This window comes from Theropithecus gelada, chromosome 1 (genome assembly GCF_003255815.1).
Source record: "Theropithecus gelada isolate Dixy chromosome 1, Tgel_1.0, whole genome shotgun sequence".
Classification (NCBI taxonomy): Eukaryota; Metazoa; Chordata; class Mammalia; order Primates; family Cercopithecidae; genus Theropithecus; species Theropithecus gelada.
In genome coordinates, this window is record NC_037668.1 from 65,517,506 (window position 1) to 65,535,029 (window position 17,524).

The window sequence follows — 17,524 nt, forward strand, 5'->3', positions numbered from 1 at the left end:
TGACACCTCTGGTCAAAGTATCAAGTTTCACCATCAACCTCACTTCCTAAATGTGAAGACCCAATATAGGTCTAACCATTTAAAAAAGTGTCTTAAGGCTTTTCTGATAAAGAGACTAAACATCCTTTTTTTGATATAACTAGTGAATATACTTTCTGACTAATGGGAAGTTTTACAGACAAATTTTCATCGAACACAGTATGATCGATGCATCTGAAATTTGTGAGTTTGTGGGTCCTGTTCATTCATAGACAGTGTATCACATCAGAAGAAAGAGCTCACAAGGCTGGGCACGGTGGTTCATGCCTGTAGTCTTAGAACTTTGGGAGGCTGGGCAGGTGGATTGCCTAAGCTCAGGAGTTTGAAAGCAGCCTGGGCAACATGACAAAATCCCATCTCCACCAAAAATAAAATAAAATAAAATTAGCTGGGTGTGGTGGCACATGCCTGTGGTCCCAGCTACTCGGGAGGCTGAGGTGGGAGGATCACTTAAGCCTGGAGGTGGAGGTTGCAGTGAGCCAAGATCACACCACTGCACTCCCACCTGGTGACAACATGAGACGCTGTCTCAAAAAAAAAAAAAAAAAAAAAAAAAAGCAGAAGAAAGAGCTCACAGCTCCTCCCATTTTGTTTTTTACAGCCAACAAAAGATTCTGGGAAAGGAGACTCTCTTCTTCAGGACTGAGGGAAGTAGGGGAAAAGATGGAATTAAACTGAAAGACTCAAACTTTTCTGACCCTTTATAGAAAGCTCACTTCATTTAAGCTAACTAGAATGATTCATTGTGCCTATGACTCAGTGTGTCAGCAAGTGCTGAGATGTGAGTAGAAAGAGTCCATGTGACAAACCTGTCTGTTGAGGATCTTCCTGAATTGCCGTATCATCTGAATTCTGGAACATTGATTCAAAGATGATTGCTGGTGAAATTGTGCTGAGGTCCTGGCCCTGGGTCTATTGGAGAAAGACAAAGATGTGAGATTGGCCATCTTGAGACAATTCTTCACCATGAGAGAACACATTCAAAGCAGCAGAACTAGAAAGAAAATCTTTTCTATGCATCTTGTTTCTACCTTTTGCTATTTAAAGTAACACATATTTTCTTAAGCCTTAGACACTAAAGATTTGGGTCCTCAAATATTTTATTTTTATTTATTTATTTTTTAATAGAGATAGAATCTCACTATGTTGCCCAGGCTGGTCTTGAACTCCTGGGCTTAAGCAATCCACTCAACCTCAGACTCCTAAAATGTTAGGATTACAGGCATGAGCCACCATGCCCAGCCCCTCAAATACTTTAAAACAGGAACTGGCACACTATGACTTGCCAGTTATTTCCTGTTTTTGTAAATAAAGTTTTATTGGAACACAGGCAAACACATTCATTTACATATTATCTGTGCAACTTTTGCTACAGTGGCAGAGTTGACTAGTTGTGACATAGACCATGTGATCGACAAAGCCTAAAATATTTACTATCTGGCTCATTACCAAAAAACCTTGCTGACTTCTGATCTAAAAGACCAAATCTTACATTAAAAAATGAGATTATAGGCCGGGTGTGGTGGCTCACGCCTGTAATCCCAGCACTTTGGGAGGCTGAGGCAGGCAGATCACCTGAGGTCAGGAGTTCGAGACCAGCCTGGCAAACATGGTAAAACCCCGTTTCTACTAAAAATACAAAAATTAGCAGGGTGTGGTGGCAGGCGCCTGTAATCCCAGCTACTTGGGAGGCTAAGGCAGGAGAATCGCTTGAACCTGGGAGGCAGAGGTTGCAGTGAACCAAGATCGCACCATTGCACTCCAGCCCGGGTGACAGAGCAAGACTCTGTATCCAAAAAAAAAAAGAAAAAAGATTATATAATATTCATTACCCTGCAACTTGCTTTCTTCGTGTAATAACATTGTGAATATCTTTCATAATATCTATGATATTCTAATATGTATGCATGGTAATAAATCAAACAAGACAATGATGATAATAGTGATAGCTTTATACTTAATAAAAGCTCAGAGGCATTAAAAACAAAAGGTAAAATGTGAGGGGGAAAAACCCAACACAATCCCTGAGGGCCTGCCTCCCCACAGGCACTAACTAAAATGAGCACTCTTCACTTTAGTTCAGGGAAGGGAAAAGACTACAGTTCTTCTATCCATGGTCAACCTCCAATCCACCTCTACCCCTACAGTCTGTAGGGCAAGAGTGGTAAGGGCAACTGCCTACAAAGTCCAGACAAGGAACAGAAATACGTGAAGCAAGGGAGGTGGGTTGTGGCATACTGGAGAGAATGCATGCCAGTCACCTCAAGGGCTTCAGCCAAATGCTGTCACGGGACTATGCAGGCCAGGAATTACCAGAACTCAAGTGGCAAAATTTTGATTTTCTTTTTTTTGAGACAGGGTTTCTTTATTCTGTTGCCCAGGCTGGAATGCAGTGGTATGATCATAGCTCCCTGCAGCCTTCAACTCCCAGGCTCAAGCGATCCTCCCACCTCAGCCTCCAAGTAGCTCGGACCACAGGTATGGGCCACTACATCTGGATAATTTTTTAATTTTTCTGCAGAGATAGGGTCTCACTATGTTGTCCAGCCTGGTCTTGACCTGGGCTCAAGGGATCCTCCCACCCCAACCTCCCAAAGTGCTGGGATTATAGGTGTGAGCCACCGTATCAGATGCAGAAATTTTGATTTTTACATGAAATCTACCAACTTGTGGCCGGGCGCGGTGGCTCAAGCCTGTAATCCCAGCACTTTGGGAGGCCGAGACAGGCGGATCACAAGGTCAGGAGATTGAGACCATCCTGGCTAACACGGTGAAACCCCGTCTCTACTAAAAAAAATACAAAAAAATTAGCCGGGCGAGGTGGCGGACACCTGCAGTCCCAGCTACACGGGAGGCTGAGGCAGGAGAACGGCGTGAACCCGGGAGGCGGAGCTTGCAGTGAGCTGAGATCTGGCCACTGCACTCCAGCCTGGGCGACAGAGCGAGACTCCATCTCAAAAAAAAAAAAAAAAACGAAATCTACCAACTTGTAAAGAAAAGCAAGTACAGCTGACCCTTGAACAATATGTGTTTGAACTGCACAAGTGGACTTACACTTGGACGTTTTTCCACTTCTGCCACCCCTGATACAGCAAAACCAACCCCTCCTCTTCCTTTTCCTCTGCCTACTCAATGTGAAGACAATGAGGATGAATCACCTTTACAATGATCTACTTCCACTTAATAAAAAGTAAATTTATTTTCTCTTCTTTGTGATTTTCTAAACATTTTTTTCTAGCTTACTTTAAGAATATAATATGTAATACATATAACATTCAAAATATCTGCTAATCTAAACTGTTTATGTTATCAGTAAGGCTTCCAATCACCGTAGGCTAAGGCCATTGCTAGCTCAGTTTTGAGGGAGTCAAAAGTTATACTAGGATTTGGTTGTGCAGGGGGTATGGGTTGGGGGGCCAGCATCCCTAGCCCCTGTGTTGTTCAAAGGTCACATGTAATTGAAAATAACATACACACACCATATACACCAAACTAAAGCCTAATTTTAGGGCAGATCTTGCCCTAGTGACAACTTACGTTTTAAGGTCATTTTGCAACAACTCTGCTTCTAGAAGGGAGAACTCAGAAGGATCACTTTGGGATTGGGCAGAGGTGTGGTGACGAGTGGGGCTGTCCACCAATCTAGACGTGCTCAAAGATTAAATTGCCCACTGGAGCCAAAAGGCAACAATTATTCTGCCCCTACCCCTTTTTTTTGAGACAGGGTCTAGCTCTGTTACCCAGGCTGGAGTGCAGTGGCACAGTCAAATCACTGTAACCTCGAACTCCCGGGCTCAAGATCATCCCCTCGGCCTCCCAAGTAGCTGGAACCACAGGCACATGCCACCATGCCTGGCTGCTTTTAAAAGTCATTGTTAGTAGAGATAAGGTCCTGCTATGTTGCCCAGCGTGGTCCTGAACTGGCTTCAAGCGGTCCTCCTAAAGCACTGGGATTACAAGTATGAGCCCCCACCACTAGCTGATGATTCTATTCTAAGTCTATCAGCTGAAGGAGGGGAAATTCAGTGATTTTTTTTTTTTAAGTTCAGTGATCTTGATTGCCAATATGATAGAAGCTGAAGTCAGAAATTATGTGAGGCCAGGCGCAGTGGCTCACACCTGTAATCCCAGCAGTTTGGGGGGCCGAGACAGGCAGATCACTTGAGGTCAAGTGTTCGAGACCAGCCTGACCAACATGGTGAAACCCCGTCTCTACCAAAAATACAAAAATTAGCTGAGCATGGTGGTGTGTTCCTCAAATCCCAGCTACTCGGGAGGCTGGGGCAGGAGAATCACTTGCACCTGGGAAGTGGAGGTTGCAGCGAGCCGAGATCAAGTCACTGCACTCCAGCCTGGGTGATGGAGTGAGACTCCATCTCAAATCTAGTGGGACAACTTCCAGCTTCCAGTCCAGACAGAGTTAAAACTCACAGGCCAATAGTGTGACCTTCAAATTTTCATTGTGACACAAAGAAATACATTTTACACTGTATATACATATATTCTTCGTATTATATACATATCCATATATGTAACTGAAACAAGTCTATGAAACAGACCTTATCCTTACTATGTGCAATGTCCTCTGATTTTTGTTCTATTCTATTATGTCTTTGAAATGCTGATTGTAAACCACTATTTAAAAACCCAATAAAAAGGTGCAATCCAGTTTGAAAAATAGTTGACTAACAACTACCATTGAGCATAAGCTTTGCAATCTCCTCACAGTTATTATTATTATATTATTATTTTTGAGCTGGAGTCTTGCTCTGTTACCCAAGCAGGAGTGCAGTGGCACAATCTTGGCTCACTGCAAGCTCCGCCTCCCAGGTTCACGCCATTCTCCTGCCTCAGCCTCCCGAGGAGCTGGGACTACAGGTACCCGCCACCACGCCTGGCTAATTTTGTGTTTTGTATTTTTAGTAGAGACGGGGTTAGCTGTGTTAGCCTCGTTAACCATGACACAGTGTTCACTGTGTTAGCCCAAACGGTCTCGATCTCCTGACCTCATCATCTACCCGCCTTGGCCTCCCAAAGTGCTGGGATTACAGGCGTGAGCCACCGTGACTGGCCATAGTTATTATTTTTGTTCTGTTTATAAATCATTATAGGTAGTAACATAATTAAAAAGGAATGAGCTGGCTGGGCACAGTGGCTCAAGCCTGTAATCCCAGCACTTTGGGAGGCCGAGACAGGCGGATCACAAGGTCAGGAGATCGAGACCATCCTGGCTAACACGGTGAAACCCCATCTCTACTAAAAAATACAAAAAACTAGCCGGGCAAGGTGGCGGGCACCTGTAGTCCCAGCTACTTGGGAGGCTGAAGCAGGAGAATGGCGTAAACCCGGGAGGCGGAGCTTACAGTGAGCTGAGATCCGGCCACTGCACTCCAGCCTGGGTGACAGAGCAAGACTCCTTCTCAAAAAAAACAAAAAACAAAAAAAAAAGGAATGAGCTATATTTGTCAATGATATTAGGTTGATGCAAAAGTATTTGCAGTTTTTGCCATTACTTTCAACGGCAATTACTTTTGACCAACCTAATCTCTCAATAATACTAGGGAGAAGAAAAGGAATGGGCTGTGTGCCTCCAAAACATATGTACAAAATGTTCACAGCAGCACTATTCATAATGGCTCCAAACTAGAAACTATCCAAATGCCCAACAGGAGAAAGAACAAATATTGGTATATTCATTTAGTGTATTGTGGTATATTCACTTAGTGTAATATTGTTCAACAACAAGAATGAATGACCTGTAACTGTATGTAAGAATATGGCTTAATTTCTTAAACATAATGTTATAAGAAGAAAAGCCAGACATAAACAAGTATATGAGTCCAATCATAAAAGCATTAAAAAAAAAAAAAAAAAACCGGAAAAACTAATCTTAGTTTTTAGAAATCAGAATAGTGGTTGTCTGCAGGGAGAGATCATAGCTTTTGGGGGTATGTGGTAGGGGGGCCTCTGGGGTGCTGGGAATGTTCTTTCGTTTGTTTGTTTTATTTTGTTTTGTTTTGAGACGGAGTTTCCCTCTTGTCGCCCAGGCTGGAGTGCGATGGCACGATTTCAGCTCACTGCAACCTCTGCCTCCAGGGTTCAAGCGATTCTCCTGCCTCAGCTTCCCAAGTAGCTGGGATTACAGGCGCCTGCCACCACGCCTGGCTAATTTTTGTATTTTTAGTAGAGATGGAGTTTAGCCATGTTGGCCAAGCTGGTCTCGAACTCCTGACCTCAGGTGATCCGCCCACCTCAAACTCCCAAAGTGTTGGGATTACAGGCGTAAACCACCATGCCTGGCTGGGAATGTTCTTTTTGATTGGGGTGCTGGTTACATGGGTGTGATGAATTGTGATGATTCATCAAGCTATACATTTATAATACATGTGCTTTTCTGTATGTGTATTGTACTACAATAAAAAGTTTGTTAAAATTTAAAAAAAGGAAAATGCTGAAGCCCCCGCCAAGCTTCAGGGCAAAAACGCTGGGATCAGAGTGTGTAGGAACAACTTTCACAAGTAGAGAAGACAAGAACAGGCTGAGCTTTCCAGGCCTGGAGCAAGGAGCAAAGAGCAAAGAAGAGGAGAATACAGGTAGCTGTCTGGGACTAGGATGGAGGATCCTGGAGCTGAGCAGCCAAAACGCTTCGAGAAGGCCATTCTCTAGCACCTTCAATCCTCCTCTAACAAAAGATCTGAGCGAACCAAAGTTCATTTCTAGGACATGCATACAAATGGGCTGCTCAGAAACCCATAAAATCATTATCTCATATAAATTTACTATTTGATTTTAACAAGTCCTGATTCTTTTTTTTTTTTTTTTTTTTTGAGACAGGGTCTTGCTCTGTTGCCCAGGCTGGAATGCAGTGGTATGATCATGGCTCACTCCAGGGCTCAAACAATCCTCTTGCCTCAGCCTGTCAAATAGCTGGGACCACACCAGCTAATATTTTACTTTTACTAGAGATGAGGTCTCACTGTGCTGCCCAGATTGGTCTCAAACTCCTGGGCTCAAGCCATCCACCCACCTCTGCTTCCCAAAGTGCTGGGATTACAGGCATGAGCCACTGCACATGTCCCTAATTTTTTTTTTCAAGCAAAGAAAAATTAATGCTATTGCTTCAAGGAATTGTGGCCTTAATTTGAAAGGCTAAAATCAATTTCTACATCTGAGATAAACACTGGGTACCAGGAGCATAATCTATAATTAAACCCCAAGGGATAGTGCTTCTCTCTCTTGATTATATAAATTGATAGCAAAGGCTTCCCTTTTTTATAAGTACTTGGTGTCCCCTTATGCCAGGGTATTTTCCTGGTGACCCTAGGGCTCCAGAAAGCTCCATAGTTATATGTCATAGTCTTGGCCAGAGAATAGACTCCTAAGCTATTTAACACAGTTACATGTTAAAGGGATATTATTCCCAGAAATCTTAGGCTGGATAGCTTAGAGGGCATCTAGGCCACCTAGTACAGAAATTTCTTTTAGAGGCCGGGCGCGGTGGCTCAAGCCCGTAATCCCAGCACTTTGGGAGGCCGAGACGGGCGGATCACGAGGTCAGGAGATCGAGACCATCCTGGCTAACACGGTGAAACCCCGTCTCTACTAAAATATACAAAAAAAACTAGCCGGGCGAGGCGGCGGGCGCCTGTAGTCCCAGTTACTCGGGAGGCTGAGGCAGGAGAATGGCGTAAACCCGGGAGGTGGAGCTTGCAGTGAGCTGAGATCCGGCCACTGCGCTCCAGCCTGGACGACAGAGCGAGACTCCGTCTCAAAAAAAAAAAAAAAGAAAAAAAAAGAAATTTCTTTTAGAACATTAGTTGTGAAATAGGAATATGCATAAAAATCATATGATGTACCCATTTAATCTTTTTCTCTTTGTTCTTTAGATTAGTTCATTTATATTGATCGATCTTCAACTTAACTGATTCTTTCTTCTGTCATTTCCAATCTGCTGTTAAGCCCCATCCAGTGAATTATTTCAGCTATATTTTTCCGTTTTAGATTTCCATTTGGTACATTTTTTACAGTTTCTATTCCTCTGCTGAGATTTCCTATTTGTTCAATAATTACAAGCATATCCTTTACGTCCTTGAGCATATAATAGCTCTTAAAAATCCTTGTCCCATAAAAAAATAAAAAATAAAAAAAATCCTTGCCTGTTAATTTTAACATTAGATGAGTCATCTTGGGGTCCACCTCCACAGATTGCCTTTTCTCTTGTGGAGGGATCATGTTTTCCTGTTTCTTCACGTGTTTACTAATTTGGGATTCCTCTGAACACTGCAAACGATATACTTTAGAGACTGAACTCTGTTACACTTCTTAGAAGAGTGTTGACTTGTTTGTCTCAATATTCCATTGACTTCATCTCCCTTGCAGTGGATGCAGCTGTGATCTTTGTGTAGTTCTTTAGCCTTGGCTGGGCTGCTTAAGAGTCTATCACACACATCCATGATGCAGGGTTCAGCCAGAGATTTGGAGGGAGTTTATACACAGAACTTGGGACTCCCCTTTAGTGACTCTTTCCTTTCCAGGTTACCTGCCTTCACTTTCCAGGTACTGTGGCCACCCTGAACTCTGTCCTCTGGTTATTCAAGCCAGTAATATTGACTTTTTATTAGTTTGGCTGCCTCGTTGGGTGCCAACTGGGGCTTGTCCAAGGTGGATAAGCCATAAAACTTGCAAGCCTACCCGATGCCTTTACTATCTTCCAAGTAATCCCTTCTTCCAAGGTTACCTCTGCTTGCTATTGGTTGCTCACCAGTGCCTTTCCACAGTAGTTTTTTATATTTTGTCTAGAATTTTCAGCTGTTTTCTACAGAAGAGTTGGTCTCATAACAACAACTCTGCCACTACCAGAAGGAGAATGACACCTTGTCATGTTTACATAAAAATGCAGACTCAGATGCCACGATCAGACATGCTGACACAGCAGGCTTGGGGGAGGCACAAGAACCTACAACTTTAGAAGTGCTGTTGTTGACTCCACTAATCACACACTGAAAAAAACACTTTTTCACAGCATTCCTGAATCATTCAGTCTCTGTTCAAATACTTCCCATCACATTTATTCATTATGCACATAATCACAGAAAATCTAGCCTATATTTACTTACCAGGAAAAACGACAACAAAAAAACCCGAACTCAAAATTAGTGTTAGCAATACTGTAAAACTCTCACGTTCAACATGGAGGAGGCTGCATAAGCTCAGACTCACTGCACTGGTTTGTATGTTGCATCACAGAGCCATGGGAATGGCAGTCAAATTTCCTAACAGCTTGAAATCAAAGCAATCAGATTAAGATAAAGTGGGTTTGTCCTTTAGCAGATAGAGGCCTGTATATGTGTAAGAGGTTTCTTCAAAAAGTTAATAAACTTAAAGAAGGGAAATTTTTTCTCCCCATGGCAGAGAAAAAAATAAGTAAAATTAAAATTAAAAAGGAAAAAGGAAAAAGACCAAGCCAGGTCACATAGATAGGGTTTGAAAAAGTCCAGAAACTAGAATTCTGGTTATGTCTTACAGTACTAGATTTCCTCAAGGAAGTTCTTCAAGGACAAACTACACCAACATTTTTTACTACTATAAGCTCAGTACTGGCATAGTGCCTGGTCAATACATATTTGCTAAATGAGTAAAAAAAGAAATTTTCTGGGGCCAGGAGGTTACGAAGTGAGTGACCTGGGTCAAAAGGAATGAGGCCTCAGAGAGAACAGCCTCTCCTAATAGAACTCTTATCAGGAGGCCAGGCATGGTGGCTCATGCCTGTAATCCCAGCACTCTGGGAGGCCAAGGCAGGTGGATCACGAGGTCAGGAGATCGAGACCATCCTGGCTAACACAGTGAAACCCCGTCTCTATTTAAAATACAAAAAATTAGCCGGGCACGGTGGCGGGTGTCTGTAGTCCCAGTTACTCAGGAGGCTGAGGCAGGAGAATGGCGTGAACCCGGGAGGCGGAGCTTGCAGTGAGCCGAGATCGCGCCACTGCACTCCAGCCTGGGCGAAAGAGGGAGATTCCATCTCAAAAAAAAAAAAAAAAAAAGAAAAGAACTCTTATCAGGAGAAGAAGAAAAAAATCCTACATGGTCAGTAATTAAACACAATTAAACCTAGAAAACTTCAAAGACTGGCCTGCCTCAATTTTCCCACCAAAGGGAGTGCTTAATTCTTGCCCTTATTTTTCTAGCACTGGTATTACAGATACACTTACCGTACTGGAATTTTCTCGCAATTCAGAATCTGTGGACAGAAGGCTCAAGTCACTTAGACAAAGTGAGTGATTTGTATCCTGTAAAAGAGAAAAAATTCTAATTGAGTAACAAAAATCAGGATTTACAGTGGCATATCATGTAACAAAACACTTGATTACAAAGTCCCTAATGTTCCACATGTCTACATTTGTTATCTGAAGAAGTTTAAGCCAACCAAAGCAAGGGCTAAGTGAATTAGTTAAATTTGTTTTAAATTATACTTTAAGTTGTAGGGTACATGTGCACAATGTGCAGGTTTGTTACATATGTATACGCGTGCCATGTTGGTGTGTTGCACCCATTAACTCATCACTTACATTAAGTATATCTCCTAATGCTATCCCTCCCTGCTCCCCCCACCCCATGAATTACTTAATTTTTTAAAATCCTGATATTCTTAGAAGAATATCTTACATTTCTTAAAAATTATTAATAAAGAGTTTTAGAGGCCGGGCATGGTGGCTCATGCCTGTAATCCCAGCAATCTGGGAGGCCGAGGCGGGTGGATCACGAGGTCAGGAATTTGAGATCAGCCTGGCCAACATAGTGAAACCCCGTCTCTACTAAAAACACAAAGAATTAGCCAGGGGCAGTGGTGTGCGCCTGTAATCCCAGCTACTTGGGAGGCTGAGGCAGGAGAATCACTTGAACCCAGAAGGTGGAGGTTGCAGTAAGCCGAGAGCGGGCCACTGCACCCCAGCCCAGGTGACAGTGCGAGACTCCATCTCAAAAAAAAAAGAGTTTTAGGCTGGGCGCGGTGGCTCAGGCCTGTAATCCCAGCACTTTGGGAGGCTGAGGCAGGTGGATCACGAGGTCAGGAGTTCGAGACCAGCCTGGCCAACATGGTGAAACCCCGTCTCTACTAAAACTACAAAAATTAGCCAGGTGTGGTGGCAGGCACCTGTAATCCCAGCTACTCGGGAGGCTGAGGCAGGAGAATCACTTGAACCTGGGCGGCAGAAGTTGCAGTGAGCCAAGATCATGCCACTAGTGGCACTCCAGCCTGGACAACAAGAGTGAGACTCTGTCTCAAAAAAGAAAAATAATAATAATAATAAAGAGTTTTAATATTATCTCACGACTAAGGCTCCAGAGTAACAAACCTATAATAATGTGAAATTAATACTATCTGTATACCTGGTCTCATCATTTACAGTGATTTCACATGACCTCATTTGCCATTCATGTAAACTTTGGAAGTATTATTCTATATCCCTGTTTTTTATTCTTTTTGTAACAAATTGCCACAAACTTATATTCCCATTTTAAATATGAGAAAACTGATGCTCAGTGGGAATGAAGTGCCCCAAAACACACAGCTAATTAGCAGAAGACAAATCTAGTGCTTCTGACTGAAAAGTAAATGGTCCTTCCACCACTGTGTTTCCCACATGGGCACCAAAGGGCTCCTTACTCAGAGTGGGACCTGGGATTTAGAATTCAAATTCCACTGCCCAGGCTAAGGGAACTCTGGAGTCCCAGAACGCCAGTCACAACTCACACTTTAGGTGGTAGCCCTGCTTACCTCAGATACTCCTATTCATGCACACACTCAACAAACATTCGTAATGCATCTGCTATGCATAAACACTGTTCCAGGCCCAGGGACACAATAATGAACAAACTAAAGTCCTGCCCCCATAGAGCTTATGTTCTAGTGGAGAGAGAGGACAAAAAACAAATAACTACAGTGTGCGACAGGATAAGAGAGGATAAGTCTTATGGAGAGTAAGGGTAGTAGGGAACTCTGGGATAGGAGTTTCTCTTTCACTGGGTGGTTAGGGAAGCTCTCTTAGGTAAGTGGCATTTGAGTAGAGAGTGAAGGAAAGAGGGTATCAACCATGCACATATCTAGAGAAGATGTTCCAAGCAGAGGGTACAGCAAGTATAAAGGCCTAGGGGCAGGAGTGGGCACTCCTTGGTTCAAGAAACCACAAAGAGGACCATATGGCTGAAGTGAGAGGAAGAAAAGTAGGCTGGGCGCAGTGGCTCACACCTGTAATCCCAGCGCTTTGGGAGGCCAAGGTAGATAGATCACTTAAGCTCAGGAGTGCAAGACCAGCCTAGGTAACATGGTGAAGATCCCATCTCTACAAAAAATACAAAAAAAAATACCCGGGCGTGGTGGTGCATGCCTGTGGTCCCAGCTATTCGGGAGGATCCCTGAGCCAGGGAGGTGGAGGTCACAGTGAGCAGAGATTGCAGCACTGCACTCCAGCCTACATGACAGAGCAAGACGCTGTTTCAAATAAAATGAAAAATAAAATAATACAATTCATAAAAAATAAAATAAAATAAAATAAAATAAAATAAAATAAAATAAAAAGAGAGGTAGATGAGATCAGAGAAGCAACCAGGCCAGAATGTGTAGGGCCCTGTAGCCTACTATAAAGACTCTGACTTTTACTTCAAGTGATACATACAAGAAGCTACTGGAGTCCAGGTGGGGTGGCTCATACCTGTAATCCCAGCACACTGGGAGGTTGAGACAGGAGGCAGGGGTGGGGGTGGGGAAAGGGAAAGACTGCTTGGACCTCGTCTCTATGTTAAAATAATTTTTAAAAATCTATGAAAATAAATAAAAATTTAAAAAGCTACTGAGGGTTATGAGCAGACGACAGACATTATCTGCTTTATAGTTCAGAAAGATCTCTCTGGCTAATATATGTAGAACAGTCTGTTGTGGAGTAGACAGAAGAGGGGGAAAAGGTCCTAAGAAGCGCACTTAACAGGTTATTGCAATAATCCAGGCAAAAAGACAATAGTAGACTGAATAAAGTAATCAGAAGAAGTGATAGTATTCTAGATAAATTATCAAGGATGAGCTGGCAGACTTTGCTGGTGGATGTGGAGTGTGAGGGGAAAAAGAGTCAAGAATGACTATAAGATTTTTGGCCTCTGCCACTAGAAAACCAGAGCTGCCATTTACCAAGATGAGGAAGACTGCAGGAAGAACAGGTTTGAACATGTTAAGTTTGACAAGAATAGATGATATCTGGGTGGAGATGTTGAGTAGGTGGTAAAATACACAAGTCAAGAGACTGATCTTGACCCTGACTTCTTCCCTCTCACTAACAGATATACAGAGAAGACATTTTAACCTTTGATTGTGATACACAAACAACTGCTGATGTTCTGTGGTACCCAGATCAAGAGACAAAAACACTACACACCTCTGATCCATTGTGTTGTGTAAGTGTACTGTATGAGGGTCCTTTGTTATCATGACCTTTCATGTGACTTTTGAGACTGTATTGAGTGCTGAATGTTTTCTCACAGCCATTACTGGGGCAGAAGAAGGGTCTTTCACCTGCAAGAATAACAAAGTCGTGTTAATTTACCATAAAGTCATTTCACTGGATGAAGAAATCTACCTTTCCCTAACAGAGGTAAGTATTTTTAAGAAACTTTGGCTAACAGTTGTTAAAAGTTGAATAAATTACACATTAATCATCTCAGTCCTAAAACTCAATGCAGAGCAAAGCACTGGGAATGACTGCTGCTGGGAAGTTTAAAGAGAAGATTTGTTTCTCACAGATTGTTTTTTTTAGAGTGTCTCTGTATTGGTTTCATTTCTTAAGGTTGAACACCTGAGGTCCACCTCTGACAGAAACCCAAACATTCTAGGTAAGGCTGAGCTAATTAGGCTCACCTGAATATATACAGAGACTCTATGTCTCTGTATATCCACCTAGCTCTACAGGTCTCAATGGAAAACTGATAGTTACAGGCTTGATGAATGTTAAAATAAAAAATAAAAATTGGCCTAAACTCACCAGTATGTGTACGAACGTGAGTTTTAAGGTGGTGACTTGCTGCAAATGCTTTTCCACAGCCATCGTGATCGCACCTAAATTTGTTAAGCAAAGAGAAACAGGAGTCATTAGCTAATAGACCTTTACCCTGAACATCTTTTTTTTTTTTTTTTTTTTTTGAAACCAAGTCTTGCTCTGTCCCCCAGGCTGGAGTGCAGTGGCACAATCTCGGCTCCCCGCAAGCTCTGCCTCCTGGGTTCACACCATTCTCCTGACTCAGCCTCCCGAGTAGCTGGGACTACAGGCACCCAACCACCACGCCTGGCTAATTTTTTTGTATTTTTAGCAGAGACAAGGTTTCACCGTGTTAGCCAGGATGGTCTCGATCTCCTGACCTTGTGATCTGCCCACCTTGGCCTCCCAAAGTGCTGGGATTACAGGCGTGAGCCAACGCGCCTGGCCTCTGAACATCTCTTATAAATACAAACTAAAACAAATATTCAGAACACTAAGATCAGATCAATGACACTGGTTTTAGAGAATGGGAATGATGAGAGGTCCTTGAAAAAGTAAGGTGGCATATCTGGGATCAGAGGGAACCGAGAGCCCAGGATAAGTATTTCTTGCCCTACAGGTAAGGCCCATGTTGAGACCCCTGACAACAAGTCTTTTGATGAATTACTTAAAAGACCTCTATTGACAGTGACAGTCCATATGAAAAATCTGCCAGTGGAACATTAGGAATATCAAGAGTGAGCAAAGTGGCTCTCAAATATGCACATGGCTTGAAATATAAGAACAAAATCAATCAGAAGACAGGCTCAAGTAACTTATCTATAATCTTGCGTGTCGAGATCTACTTCATTCTCTTTTACTCTTGATAACCAAAGCTAAAAGGAATCTTTCCCTCCTCAGAACTCCTAAGGCATTTCTTTACATTTCTTTTATGGCACCTCTCATTTCCAATCTTATTTTCTCTGTAGATACATCTGGTATCTGCTTTCCTAGAGTGTAAACTACTTGAGTACAGGATCCACGTAGCTCTTTCTGTAGCTCCTGCACATAGCAGACATTCCTTAATTACTTATATGAATGAATGCATTTTCTTATAAACCAAAATATTTTATTTCTTTAAATAGAAAGCTTCTCTACAGCATTTTCATTTTTAATTACATATAATCATCTTCATGTCTAAAGTCTCACTGAATATTCAAGAAAAATGCAGTTTTAATCATCACAAAGAGAAATGCATGTGACTGGATAGCAATCAGAGTCCTCTCAGCAGCCTACGGGGTGGAGATGGGGAGGGAATAATCTAAGTTTCACAGCATCCATCTGTAGAGTAACCAATTACAATCTAACTACTCTTGCCCTTAAAGGGATCATGACTCAGGAATACATTTGTAACTTAAAAACACAATTCCTTTTTTTTTCTGAGACATGATCTCTCTCTGTTGCCCAGGCTGGAGTGTACTGGCATAACCACAGCTGACTACAGCCTTGGCCTCCCTGGCTCAAGCGATCCTCCCACCTCAGCCTCCTAAATAGCTGGGACCACAGGCATGTGCCACCACTCCCAACTAATTTTAAAATTTTTTGTAGAGTTGGGATCTCACTGTGTTGCCCAAGCTGGTCTCAAACTCCTGGGCTCAAGTGATCCTCCCATCTCAGTCTCTCAAAGTGCTGGGATTACAGACATAAGCCACCACGCCCAGCTCACAATTACATTTGATTGGCATCTAAGAGTTGACTGTCCCTAAGACTTTTTGTTTCTAAGTACTCTGATAAAATGAGTGGTTTAAGAAGGAACAGGTAGCATATTTAATACCTTGAATATAACTGTGATATCCCCTGACAAAATTCAAATACATTATTATTTTTATTTATTTATGTTTTTTTGAGAGAGTCTCACTCTGTCATCCAGGCTGGAGTGCAATGGCACAATCTCGGTTCACCAGATTGCGGTGGAGAACCTCCGCCTCTCTGGTTCTAGCAATTCTCCTGCCTCAGCCTCCAGAATAGCTGGGACTATAGGCACGTGCCACCACACCTGGCTGATTTTTGTAGTTTTAGTACAGATGGGGTCTCCCCATGTTGGCCAGGCTGGTCTTAAACTCCTAACCTCAAGTGATCCACCTGCCTCGGCCTCCCAAAGTGCTGGAATTACAGGCGTGAGCCGCCATGCCCAGCCTCAAAGACATTGTTTATGGGCAGTTTTCAGCAATACATCTATCTATATTACATTTAGGGGAAATCCTTACAAACTGATTATCTCATTTAAAATGTCATATAATCATCCCAAAGCTGAGTTTGAACACCTATTAAATGCCCAGAATCATGTTATATACTATGAGCAGAGAAAAAAGTAGATAACCAAAGTCCCTCCTTCAAGTTTATAGTACGTGTATCTATTTGATATACATATGTTGACATATATGAATAAAAATGGATGCTCCTATATGTTTGTGTATACACACGAGATATCATTACAAAGCAATAACTTGAACAAGTAACAACTGCACCACTAAGCTAAGCATCCCTACCTCTCATTTCCTCTCTTGTCTCCTCATCCCCTCCCCTCCTTGATTCTTAGGTATCCCTCCTCTGGGCTCAAAGCACTTTGGCCATTTGCAGCCTCAGACATTATCCACAAATTTTGTGGGTTTTTTGTCACCAAAGGTTCTTAAGAAGAAGGCCTGCTTCTGAGTAATTCTCTAGCACTAACAAAAGTACCTACCACATAAGTGAGTTTCAACAAATGCTTCTTGGAAATAAATGGAAACAATGAGGCAGAAAGGCCATCATCCACAGAGTAAGGATGTTCTTGGACTCCACCAGCACCCCTCTAATCTGCAGTGGTTGGTTACAGCTATCCTGGGGTGAGTTAACGCTGCCAAAGAAAGAGCTAGTAAAGGGAGTTTTCTTTCTCTTTTGAAAAATTCAAAGTGTATCAAGACCCCCAGCTGAAACCCGGTCAGTGACAAATAGCAAACAGTAAGACCTACCGAAATGGCTTTTCCCCTGTATGGGTTCGAATGTGCTTCCTCAGATCACTGAGTGTGGTGAAGTATTTGCTGCAGCCTTCAGATTCACAGTTAAACGTTTTCCCTGTGTGAAGCCTCTGATGTGCTTTCAGCCTGCAAAATATTCCAGAGAAATTCCCTTTGTCATAAAATTCTTTTTTTTTTTTTTTTTTTTGAGATGGAGTTTCGCTCGTGTCGCCCAGGCTGGAGTGCAATGGCACAGTCTCAGCTCACTGCAACCTCCTCCTCCTGGGTTCAAGCGATTCTCCTGCCTCAGCCTCCCAAGCAGATGGGATTATAGAAGCCCACCACCACGCCCGGCTAATATTTGTATTTTTAGTACAGATGGGTTTCACAGTGTTGGCCAGGCTGGTCTCGAACTCCTGACCTCAGGTGATCCACCTGCCTCGGGCCTCTCAAAGTGCTGGGATAACAGGCGTGAGCCACCGTGCCCGG

General features: G+C 42.7%; 1 protein-coding gene across 2 annotated transcripts in view; it reads right to left on the reverse strand.

The window, feature by feature from the left end:
• Positions 1-17,524, reverse strand: part of MTF1 (metal regulatory transcription factor 1) — a 53,840-nt gene that overhangs the window by 13,127 nt on the left and 23,189 nt on the right. For both annotated transcript variants that reach the window (XM_025382438.1, XM_025382430.1), the window contains exons 4-8: positions 17,051-17,182; positions 14,067-14,140; positions 13,464-13,600; positions 10,251-10,328; positions 849-951 (exon numbers count right to left, since the gene is read on the reverse strand). In XM_025382438.1, coding sequence (XP_025238223.1) covers positions 849-951; positions 10,251-10,328; positions 13,464-13,600; positions 14,067-14,140; positions 17,051-17,182 — 524 coding nt within the window. The remainder of the gene's footprint in view (positions 1-848; positions 952-10,250; positions 10,329-13,463; positions 13,601-14,066; positions 14,141-17,050; positions 17,183-17,524) is intronic.